At 39.4% G+C, this 13090-nt stretch overlaps 1 protein-coding gene across 6 annotated transcripts in view; it reads right to left on the reverse strand.

The window, feature by feature from the left end:
- RBMS1 (RNA binding motif, single stranded interacting protein 1) overlaps positions 1 to 13090 on the reverse strand; it is a 222449-nt gene that overhangs the window by 41923 nt on the left and 167436 nt on the right. For all 6 annotated transcript variants that reach the window (XM_014534114.1, XM_005859359.2, XM_005859361.2 and 3 more), the window contains exon 3: positions 3533 to 3591. In XM_014534114.1, coding sequence (XP_014389600.1) covers positions 3533 to 3591 — 59 coding nt within the window. The remainder of the gene's footprint in view (positions 1 to 3532; positions 3592 to 13090) is intronic.

Raw genomic sequence — 13090 nt, forward strand, 5'->3', positions numbered from 1 at the left:
GTCCCTCAGCCTGGCCTGCACCCTCTCCAATCCAGGACATCCCTCTCGCAATCCAGGATCACTGGCTCCTAACCGCTCGCCTGCCTGCCTGATTGCCCCTAACTGCCTCTGCCTGCCTGACTGATCACCCCCTAATTGCTCCCCTGCTGGCCTGATCGCCCTCTAACTGCTCCCCCCTGCTGGCCTGATTGCCCCCTAACTGCTCTACCCTGCCAGCTTCATCGCCCCTAACCGCCTCTGCCTTGGCCCCCACCACTGTGGCTTTGTCCGGAAGAAATCTGGTCTAATTAGCATATTACCCTTTTATTAGTATAGATAGATATTATAACAAATTTATATATATATAAAACAAGACCAAACAGAAGGCTCGGAAATAATTCGAAGGCCAGTGTGCGATATTAGTACCAAAAAATATTGCCTGGTAACCAAGTAAGTTGTAATGAAATAAAGTAGACTATCTGTTATAGAAATAAATGTTTTAGGAGAGATGAGTGTTAAAGCTGAAATAAGCAGCAGCTTCTTTCTATTACTTGGAATGGAACTGAAATAAGGCCTAATTTGACTTAGAAGTGGAGAAACAGCCAGGTTGGAAATAAAAGGAGGCTGATCCCAGTAAAAGCAGAGAACGTTCCTCAACTGCCCAATTAGTAATCAGGTTAAAGGTATTTTGGGTGTTTTCTAGAAATCTGCTGTTAGTGCAACCCTCTTGGGAGACACACACCCTCTCTCTCTAACCTGTGTACATATTTTATTACCAGACACAATGTAAGCAGGTCATAAATGAACATTCCACTTCACTGAAATGATGTAACTCCTGCTGATGAATATTTAAGTCCTCCTTTCCCCAATTTTGCTGTTGTCATTAAATTATGATAAACGAAAGATCTCAATTTTGATGTTATTGTAGTTAAAATTATTATCCTCTCAGCTGCTATTAGTATTCTTTTATCTGTTATTTCCTTATTAGGAAAACCTATAATGGTTGCATTTTATTTAATTGTTTACATCCTTTTTTTGGTCTTTCCAGCCACATTCCAATTGTTTCATAAATATGAGCTGAAAACATAGAAAAGGTAAGCATGCAACCTAATGCTTTCCACTTCTTTTATGTCACTGTCAAGTAAACTACAGGCATATAACTCTGATTTACGCAGGTTCTGTGGGTCTCATTGACTGCGCCATGGGAATAGCTATGTTTTCTCTTTTTGCTTTTGCATCTAGGAAACACAGGGCCATTTCTGTAGTAACTGTATGTTTCTTGCTCTTAGCTCTATTTTTCCTTTGGTATGAACCGTTTCTACGTGTGAGTGTGTGCGCTCGTGTGTGTGTATTCCGATCTTATATGCAACTCTGTAAGCATTAATAATCAATCAGTGTCCTGATCAATCAATCCTTTGGAAGTTTTTTTAGGAGGCTCCTGAATGTGCCATATATAGTAGGCCCCCTTTATCTGCGCTTTCGCTTTATATGCGTGTTTCGTTAAACATGGTCAACCATGGTCCATAAATATTAAATGTAAAATTCCAGAAATAAGCAATTCATAAGTTTTAAACTGTTCTGAGCAGCATGACAAAATCTCATGCTGTCCTGATCCATCTTGCCTGGGACATGAATTCTGGCTTACTCTCTCTCCTCTAGCTTACTCTCTCACTGACCCACCAACCCAACAGGTACCTGTTGACATCTATTTGTGAAGCCTGTGTGAGACAGAGTCCTGAACGGTTTCTATCACCCCCCTCTCCATAGCCCCAGCCCCCCAAGGCAGTATCTCAAAGGTTTCAATACATGCTGTATAAAAATCAGCTCTGAATTATTCTTACCCTTATTTCAAAGCCCCAGAAATCTCTCCACTTGTCTTTCCAACTGTTATGGATTTGTATTATGACAATATGTTAGATTTAGCATTAGTATTTTTTTAGTCATACCTTTTCCAGGCTGTGTTGAGCATTTGGGGGAATTTTGGGTTCTATGGAAGAGGTACTCATTGGAGAAGAGTGTATACGGTAGTCTTCAGTGTAGGGCTGTGCTGGAGAATTCAACCAGGGAGGCCTCTGGGTCCTGTCCCTCACTTATCTAGGGAAGCTCTGCTTTTAACACACTGTAAGACTCCTTCCTTCCTTCCTTCCTTCCTTCCTTCCTTCCATGGGGTGAAAAGGTAGGGTAGACTATAAAAATCTCTAAAACCACTTGTCTACTATGATTTTTCTCTTGGTTTGAAACTCATTTTTGAGATCAGCTTCCTGTTTTACATACAACAGTCCATTTTTCTTTATAAAATGCAAAGATTTTTTTCCGTGTCCCTGCTCTCCCAAATCATTGACAAATATGTTAAGTAAGACTAATTTTGGCAATTCAATGTAAACATTTCAATTTAGAATTTAGCTCTCTAAATTAAAAAACTTATTGAGTACCACTCTACTTAAAGCAGCTCTATTCACTGTCCCAGGGCAAAACTGCCTTAATGGGCCATGTTGATTAAACATGGGCTTAGATACTTGCAACAATAGCTCCTTTAAATTTAAGAGCTTTGAAGAAGAGACGGAAATACAATGAACCACTTCAAGCCTAGATGAAAGGAAATGGCTGGCTTCTAAGGCCAGGCCCTGCCATAGGGTTCATTTACATTCTTTGCCTTTTTTCAAATTGTGCTAAGCCACAGCAGTCACCACTACTTGAAAAACTGGGGTCTAATTAACTCGAAGATTTGCCTTCTCTGCCTATTCCTGTCAACCTGCTTTCATTCATGGGGTCAGTAGTTAGACTCAAAGTCAGCTGACTCCATTCTTCCCCTTTCCTAGAAATCACATGCCTATTGTTAAGATGCTGGATCATTAAAAGTCAGAACCACGAAACATCAGGGATGCCTACTGTAGACGCCTCTTCCAGCTCATGAGGCTGGATGAGCTCATCCTAATTACACAGAAAACTGAAGGTCAGTGCATCAAATTAATGCAGCAGCATATTTCAAAGGGGCGTATGACCTCCCCTCCTTATTACAGTTTGGTCAGTGAAAATGGTTTTCTCCTCCCTGCTGCCAATATTGTCAACAGGCATTCAGCAGAGAACAATTGGGAGTATTGAAACATGTAATTAAGTACTGCTTAAAACTACTCTATTCTAATTAATGGAGCCAATTTGCACAATATGTAATCTTTTCAGTTCTTTAGTCCAGTCCAGTGGGCTTCAGTGAGCGGCTCTAATCTCCTCAGGCTCAGCAAAAGAAAGCTATTTTCTAACTCCACTCTCCTTTTAAGAGCAGGGGCTAAATGCCAACCAGTATTTTGCAAGTTAACTCCACTGGCGTCAAATCTGGGATTCTGGCAAACTGCTAGCTGCTGCTGGGTTTCCAGCCAAAACTCGACCAGGGACAAACGTAAGCAATATGCTGACATTGTGCAAGACGGAAACTGGGTGACATGTAAGAGTTGGTTTTTAATAAAATGGAGGTAGTTTTGAAACCAAAGATCAGATGTACAAATCCATCATTTTTCTAAAGATACGGTTGAGCAAATCATCAGCCAAGGAGACACACCTTTGCATTTGTTCGTTGTCTTATCCAAAATTGCCTTCGTGGAGACTATTTTCCCATATCTAAAAGACAAAAATGGGGGAAAAGTTATAATCAAGGAACCCTTATTAATGTCCAGAGAACACACATATTTTTTAAACATCAGCAAATTTCAAAGTACAAAACGTTCTTTACTAGGGGATAAGAAATGAGAATCCTAAACTCAAAACTGAAGTTAAAAAAGGGATTGGCTGGTCCTCCCACTGGAATCTTTGGATTACAGTTTGCTGTTTCCCTTTGAGGAGTGAGGTACTTACCTAACAATCCTGAGATTTAAAAGAAAAGTGGAATGTAAGCTCTATAAAAAATAATTTCTGTCCTGGCTAGGTGGCTCAGTTGGTTGGAGTGGCGTCCCACACACCAAAAAGTTGTGGGTTTGATTCCTGGTCAGGGTACATACCCAGGTTGGAGGTTTAAGCTCCGGTCATGGTGCCTATAGGGGGTAACCAATCAATGTTTCTCTCGCATCACATTGATGTTTTTAATTTTTTGTTAATCCTCACTTACACACACACACACACACACACACACACACGCGCGCGCGCGCACATTGTTGTGAGAGAGACACATCCATTGGTTGCCTCCCACATGCACCCAACCAAACTGGGGCCAGGGATTGAGCCTGCAACCCAGGTAGATACCCTTGACCAGAAACGAAACCAGGACCCTTCAGTCTACGGGCTGACACTCTAACTACTGAGCAAAACTGGCTAGGGCTCACATGGATGTTTTCTCTCTTTCTTCCCCACCCCCCTCTCTAAAATAAACAAATGAACAAACAAACAAACATACAAATTGTTCTAGTAACACTAGTATGTCTGTGGTCAAATACAAAGCCCAATGCAAGGCTACTCAATTATTAAAGGAAAATACTATGATCCACACAACCTTTAAAACTGATCATGAGGGGAAAATGCCTGCACTGTACCCATTCATTTAGGTTTTGCAAACAGCACTACACAGCTCTAGATCATCACAGAAAGGTGCATGTGTTTAACACATTTGATGAATTTAACACAGCTCTTTTTATACCTAAGATTTTGATAACTATTCATAAATAGTTTATTCACATTTCTTTTAACTCAGTAATAATAATATATCGCTAACATGCATTGTATGCATGCAAGAAATGGACAAGAACAGAAAACAATGGATGAGAAATTAAGCATTAATTGTATAAGATTTTTTTTTATGAGAATGTGTTCAAATTCATTAATGTAAAATGGAAGCTGGGGGAAAGAAGGAAAAAACTCAGAACATTAAAATTTAGTCCACTGCTACTGAAAATGAAATGGTAGTATTGTTGAAATGTATGTACTAATTCTACACCCTTTCACAGTGACCAGACCACAATGTAAAGCATTGCTACCTATGTTTGTCTTCTAGAAACTGAGAAAAGAAAGCTTTAAAAATAGTTCTTAAAAGTTATTGGGACTTTGGGTAATGTACATAATTTACTTCATGTATCTGAGACTCACTTCCTCATTTATACAGGGTAAATTCCAAAATTTTACTTCTCTTTATATATACTTTATGAGTTTCACATTTTCTCTAATATTGCTTTCTCATGATTGATTTTGAGGATTAAAAAGACTTGTAAAAGTTTTAGAAAATAAAAAGTATCTGTGTAAAGCATTTTAAAGCATTTTGAGTGTTGTAGGTTCCTATTTCATGCACCCGAAGAAGCTGAAATTCATTTATCTAGACAAAACAAGTGGCTTGAGCCACCTCTCTCCCTCAGTTAAATTTCACTCTGTGTAATCATGTAATCAAATGATTACTTAGTAGGCATGAAAGTAAAGGTAATTTAAGGTTCAAATGACAATTACATCTAAGGGGCATAATGCTGCACAAACACCTTTAATTCCCCGTAGAGATTCTGAGTATTAGTAACAACCTTAACACAGGTCACTGAGCTTACAAAAAAATAATTTAAAAAAATCTGCAAACCAGAAAAACCCCCACATGATTTAAAGACCACCTTTTAGCAATCATTTATCTCCCTAGGTTACTTACATGCTTAATATTTACCTGCATTCTGTCACTTGTACAAGTTTTAGATAAAATGTTCTCAGATTGTGTCCTTGCCTTTTACCTTTCCAGAAGTAAGGAAGAAGGTTGGTATAACTCCAATTTAGGATAAGGGGTTTGAGAATCACAGAGATTAAGAGACTTTACTTGAGGTTGCAGAGTACATGGTCTTTTGTGAACCAAACAGAAAAAAAAAAGAAATTTAGAGAAGGTCAGAGGCCGGCCTTCTATCTTCTGGTTCTGCTCTACCCACTAACAATGGAAAAGATGAAGACATGGAGGAAGGGAATGTGGGAAGCGGAAGAGAAAGGACCCTTGGGAGCACTGATGCTCAATCCATGCCACTCCATTCTGGTTTGGGTTCTCTGATCTCTTTGCTACATTTGACATTACTCTTCACTTCCACATCTAAGGGACCAGTACCTTTCTCTGCCTCTGCCTTCTCCTGGGACCTCACTCACCTCTGGGCCTTCTTTCAGTGGTTCTTGGTTCATTCAGCTTCCTCCTCTCCCTCCTTAACCAAATACTTTCATCATGTTTCCTATTTCAGTTCTCAACCCTTCCTAATCCTAGGAAATTCATACAACGACAAGGTTGTAATGAACACATCTTTGTAGAAAATGTCAATTTTTCCTTACTAACCACCACCTCTCCTCCGATATTTTTCAAATACCATCAAAGTGAGTGCTCCCTTCGGCAGCACATATACTAAAACTGGAAGGATACAGGTAAGGTTAGCATGGCCCCTGCGCAAGTGAAGCGTTCCATATTTGCAAAAAGAAAGAAAGTCCCATCGAAGTTTCAGTTTTTGTCTCTTCCTCTTTTAACTTAAATATCTGAATATCTTATTAAGATAATTAAATATCCAGTTAAATATCACCTCGTGCACACTATTTTCTAAATCCCATCCCAAAGAACCCCAAACATCTTTTCTTATCTCCCCTTTTCTCATTTGATAGCGAGACATCATCTATTAGACATTCCTGAATCCAGGCAGTCAACAACCCTTCTGGGTTTTGTCTCCGACATATGTCTAATATTAGCTCCTTCCCTTCACTGTGCCTAGATGTCTGCAAAGAGCACATGATAGTTTTTCTTGCCTCCAGCCTCTAGTCCTTCCAACCCTGTCTGCTGTATTCATTTACCTTAAACATGTCCCTCATTCCACCCATGCTTAAATTTGAAGGACGAGTTCAAACACTGTCCTTTTATGAATCCATCCCATATCTCCTCAACCACTTCACTGGCCATTTTATAGGAAACCAGAAAGAGGGTTATATTTACTCAGTTCTAAGTTGTAGGCACAGTGTATGTATGATCTTCCTTAACGAATTTCACAGCAATCTTATGAGGTAGGTGCTGTTACTCCCATTTTTGCAAATAGAAAAAGAAATGCTCATAAATGTTTTGAATCTAAAACCTTGCCTATAACCACAAAACTCAAAAACGAATTGTGTTTAAGTTCTCACTATAACTTACCAATAACATAATTTTGAGAAACAACGTTTTCTTTATACAGAGTATGAAAGGAGAGGAACAAAATGGAAGATTTCTTCCACTGCAATACTGGAATAGATTTATTTTCCAAGTTGTTTTTGTTTTAAACATGAGAAATAGACATGTAGTAGATGGTTGAAAGAGGGATAAATATGTGTGTGGGGGGTGGGGTGGGGGAGAGCATAGGGGGAGTTCAGAAATGTATCAGTTTTACTTCCTACTGTGGTTTTCATCACCATCTGTGGTTTAAGACTGAAAGACCATGACTACCCAGAAAGTCAGAAGACCGTTTTCACTCTGAGGAACGTTTGCATACTGGCCTCCCTGCAATCTGATGGATCAGGAAGATGCTTCTCTGCAGTTACCAAAGGGTGTGCAGGGTTTCCCTCTCCTAAAATCTCTGTTTTGGGGGGCCATCCACTCAGTTCTACCACTCACAGCACAACAGGTTCTCGTTAAAATACCTGGAAGACTTAAAACTTTCCATCACTCAGACTCTGCCTCAGCGGGAGATGCTGTCACCATGTTGGGGGACAGAACAAGCAGTTCTGATGATAGGAGAAAGGAGCTAGAATACAGAGAAGAGCTGTCTATCAAATGGCACCTCAAGGAACGGACAAGAGATGGCAGGGTTCAGAGAGGCCACCATTTCCCCCTACCAATTTTAGTGCAGTAAGACTTAATACGGTGGGACAAGGGATGGGAAGGGGAGGAGAAGCATGACAGATGGCTAGCATTTAGTCTAATTCTACTGCTGATCATCATAGCCTGTGAGAGTAACAGATACCTGGGTAAAAACTAATAAAGCAACCGGATTTTCACACCCCCCCCCCCCACCCCCCGTTCCTCTTTTCAGCTAATTTGTAAAAAAAACAAAACAAAACAAAACAAAAACAAAAACTGCGGTGACCTGGCAGCTGTGGTTCTAGGTAACAAGGACATACAATATATTTGGAGAAACAGGCCTCCTGATGTAAGAATTCACACTCTCAGAACACCAAGGAGATGTGTACCCAAGAAAGCAAGCTGTAGAATTTTATGGGGAAAATGTGAATATAAAGATTCTTTGGCCTTTATCCAGCTTCAAAGTAACAAGGCTCAGACCACAGGCCTGACTACCTGAATATAATATTCTTTGCCAAGAGTAGATAATCCACTCCAGAGAAAGCTCTGACAGTAAAAGGATAAAGAGTAACTAAGAGACTACTATAATAAGTAGAATTTCAAAGGGAGAGGATAACAAGTAAAAACTCACATTTAAACCTACTGGCCCAAGTGAAGTTGGCTGATAAAACCTTTTGCTATGAATCTACCAAAATTTCTTTTGTTTGCACCAGAACTTAAGCCATCCTCCCCCTACCATTTCCATTTATAGCTCTTCTTTCATCTGCTGTAATATAAAATCTAAGTATACTTTAGTTTGCATTTAGTAAATAAAGCTTATTTTCTCCGCTACCCCATCATTTAGTTCCTCCTAAATTCTACCTTCTTGTTAATGCACTTTAATTACAAAAGACATGCATACTTATTGTAATTAGAAGACACAGAAAAGTAGGTTGAAACACTAAAATCACTTGAAGTCCTGGATATAAATATTAAAACATTTTGATGCAAATCATTATAGATTTTATCCAATGTGATCACACGTGTGTGCACAGGCATGCGTACACATATACTAGTACACATTCATTTCTCTACCAGGGAACTTGCAGCTTTTGAACATTCCCAGTTACAAGCCATGGCTCTTCAGAGTGGTGTCCACTCCACCTACCGCCGACAGATGGCGATAATGGTTGATAAGTTATTTTAACATTGGTCATTCCAGTGGTAAATTCATTTAAGGCACCATGGACTCATCTGCAGTGTTTGTGTTAGTTTTAGAATATTGTAGGAACATTATTAAACCTGAAAAAGCATAAGTGTGTAGGAAACAACAGTAAGAAGCAGATACTTATAATGTAAAACAAAAAAAGATTTTAAGACTGAAAGAGGGTAGGATACTGCTCATGGTTTTGTTTAATAGCTGAACTGTCTCTGAAGGACACAGAGGAACTCGCCCATCCTGTGACAGATGCTGTGCCCGTGCAAATGGACAACACAAGAAAGAGAGATGGGGGACAGAAATGAGAAAAACACACACAAAACTTCTGAGCGTGTGGCTCTCAGATGAGCATCAACATTGGAAAGCCCATGCATGACCTAGGTCAGTGGTTGGCAAACTGCGGCTCGGGAGCCACATGCGGTTCTTTGGCCCCTTGAGTGTGGCTCTTCCACAAAATACCGACTTCTGCGCATGGGCCACGAAGTTTCAATCGCACTGTACATGTGCGCCCGCACGTGGTATTTTGTGGAAGAGCCACACTCAAGGGACCAAAGAGTCGCATGTGGCTCGTGAGCCGCAGTTTGCCGACCACTGACCTAGTGAGTTAATTCAGGGGAATGGTAAGAGCAACAGCTTACACTTATACAGCTTTTATTTGATGCCAAGCACTGCTCTAAGTGACTTAGATCATCTATTTAAAACTTCACAACAGTCTTTTGAGTAGGTACAGTATGACTCCCACTATGTAGATGTGAAACTGAGTGAATATGGACCCACTAAAGCAGCAAAGATGGGAGGCAGGAAGTCTGCTTTGGCCAAAATGTTGACTGACATTTGTAGAAACTTTTGTCACCAAACACAGATGCGTCCAAAGGTTCAAAGTAATTCCCATCTTGAATTTGCTGCACATTTCCAAACCAGTGAAGGGATGAGGGCAGACTCGAGCTGCTACAGTCTCCAAGACAGATGGTGATACCATTCAGAAAGGAGTCACCTGACTTTCTGGGTAGACCACTGTTCTATGTGGAATAAGAAACCCACCAACAGAACATATCAACAGTATCGGGGAGGAGGCGGCACAAATGCCTTTAAAGCTTACAAGGAGCAACCCATGTATCTATTTGGTAGGAATGGACTTGGGAACTGAAAGCCAAAACTCTTCTTGTTATTTTAGACTTGTTGGGGGAAAAACACACACACATACACACACACACACATATACACCCACACAAAAATGATACTGTATATGTAATTTTCTAACTTGCTTTCTCTGCTGCTTTATTTTTTAAATGGCCTCCCAGGAAAAGGGGATCTCCTAAAATTTGCTTTAGCTCTTCTAACAGTGGTTGAATTGGGGAAGGAAAGGAAATATAAATTATTTATATTTGTTTTGCTGATAGAAAAGTTTGTTGGAGAAATAAAAATAATGGAAAAGTCGAAAAGTCATTTATCCTTGTATTCTGAAACCTCACTACCTTGAATAATTCTGCTGGATACATTTACTTCATTTACTTGGAATAGGAAGTGGTAAGCATTTGAAGATGAGATACAAGACATGTAGATTTTAAAATTAGGCAATCAATACCAAAAAGATTTTCTAAAGCTTTCTTTTTGACCCTGGAGATTTTTCAATGTTTCTAGAAGACTAAATATTAAAGATATCCCATTTTTCATTCCAGTAGTTTTGGCTTAACTCTCCCATTTGATAACTGCCCATCCCACTTGTGTTGAATAGCTGGGTGTGTCTGCGAATCAGTGATTCCTGGTCCCTGGGATGGAATAGGAAGTGACATCTTATGCAGCTGGAACTGGAGCCAGGATTTGAAGGAGGAAAATGCCTGGCAGGAAAAGCTGCCACAGCCCTGAAAGTTAAAAGCAAACCTGATGCTGAAGGTCAATGAAACACAGGAAACACAAGTATAGTCAAGAAAGAGACCAGACCAAGAATTCAACCCACACATATTTATAGCACATTTCCAGTATGCCCTTCACCACACAGGCCTATAAAATATATATAAGATACCATTCCTGCCATCAAGGGGGACAATCTTTGGGAGAATGTAAGGCATTTTTAATATTAAAAAAATAACTAAGACTATTGTGATCTTGTATGGTGAATGCCAAAGAAAGAGGGCAGAAACATAGGATGAAGGTCAAGTTCGGCAAGAAAGACTTTGGGGAAAGCAGAAATTCAGGTGAGCTGTGGAGGACAATATTAGTAAACAGAAGAATCCAATGCCACCTGTGTGTGGGAGGCAGTGCAAGCTGAGACTGAAAAGGTCCTTAGAGGACTTGGGCTCCAAGAAAAGGAGTTAGGGAACAGAATGTGTCAGAGGTTTTGCAACTGCAGAATGATATGACGAAAGCAAGATTTTAGTAAGATTAATGAAAATCTTATGGCTAGAATTAGCAGAGAGAGATGTCACATTTTAGGTTATTGTTATTTCTTTGATCTTTGACTCAAGCAATGACACTCAAGTTCAATAAATTATAATGAAGAAGAGCTAGAAGACGAATGGAAAAATTATAAGGACAGAAAAAATTTTTTTAAGACACAGGGCTTCTTTGAAGTAGCCATAAGGGCATAACTTGACTTCTGAGAAAAACCACCCATGGTATCTGTGCTATGAAAAGCCGGTGGCTTGTCTCTGTGAATGTATAGAAGATGGAGAACAGGTACCACCACCATGGTTCACTTTTCTGAGATGCCCTAGAAAGGACAGTGAGTTTCAGCTGCAATTACAGACCTAAGAGCTTGCAGATAAGAGATGACTTAGCAGAAGCTCAGACCATCGCTAAGTAGTCTAACCCTCAGTTAGACTGGTGGTCCTATAGCATGTGAGCTGATGAAGAATAGATTACAGAAGCTTTGGGACAAAATAGCCTATTTTTCTAGAGAAAAAATATATATGTCTACATATCTGATTTTTCATAACATTAAAATTTTAAGATAAACACAACCTTTCAGAATACAAATAACATTGGTAGTTTGCACCCCGATTTTGGGGTTAATAACCTCTTCTGACTAAATTTAGAAACCATTCCTGCTAATCTGCCTTCTCAACGTTTCTGGGTGGCACAGCTAATCCATTATAAATGCTACACAAAACTAACAATTGATGCTGTTTATTGAATATATGCCTTGAACTGAATAATTCATATGGAATGTACATGAAAATTGCCTATTAAAATGGCTAAGATGCGTTTTTGTCATATTATATGAAAACCATATACCTCTCTTCTAAATAAAAAGCACCCTGTAAAGCACTTGATTTATTACACAGACTTGCTATTATAGCTTAGTATCAGGTCTATTATGGTCTGCAATCAAAGTAAAGTAGCTTCACACTATTTTATGGTCTTTTAAGAGCACCTAGCACAAGGGGTCACTTACATCATCTTATGACACTATTTTTGCCACAAGTCACTGTTCGGCAGCACTTCCAGATGCAGCCAGAGGGCCAGACCCAGATTACGGATCCTAAGTACTCATATGCCACAGGAAAATGACACATACTGAAAACGGAATCCAGAAGTTTGCAAGTAAAATGTAGATTATATATCATGGAAATGAATCCCTAAAAGTCTCAAACACTGGCTAATGTCTAACTTTTATAATGAAGGCAATTTGATGATAGAAAGTGGTCTTTTATTTCTAAATTGAATTTATGAACTGACAATGATTGAACATTTCTTACATTCCCTTCCCCTCCCACCAAAACCTGTAATATATTTTCTTTGCTTTGATAACCTCACCTTCATGTTTATATAGCACTTCACTCATGTTCATAAGGGAGACAATGTTATATTGGAAAGAAGACAGACTTGCAACCAAAGACCTATCATCAAGTTCTCATCTGGCCAATGACAAGCTCTGTGATTGTCAAGCCGGCGTAGTTGTCTGGCTTCAGTAACCCATTCTGTAAAGTGGCATAACAACATCTACCTCACAAGATTATTGTCAAGTGTCTGGCACAGTGCTGGACACATAATAGATATTCAATAATTAATAGATGTTATCCTTTCTGCCATGCCCCTCCAAGTAATGGTCCTTCTGATTCTAACCACATGAGAGCACTAAACTAGGCTACCTCTTTACCTTAATATGGATGTGGTCCTATTACAAAATGTTAAGAAAAGGTAGACCTACCTTTTTTTTACTTTTGTTAATC

The sequence above is a fragment of the Myotis brandtii genome, unplaced genomic scaffold (genome assembly GCF_000412655.1).
Source record: "Myotis brandtii unplaced genomic scaffold, ASM41265v1 scaffold125, whole genome shotgun sequence".
In the NCBI taxonomy this organism is placed as follows: domain Eukaryota; kingdom Metazoa; phylum Chordata; class Mammalia; order Chiroptera; family Vespertilionidae; genus Myotis; species Myotis brandtii.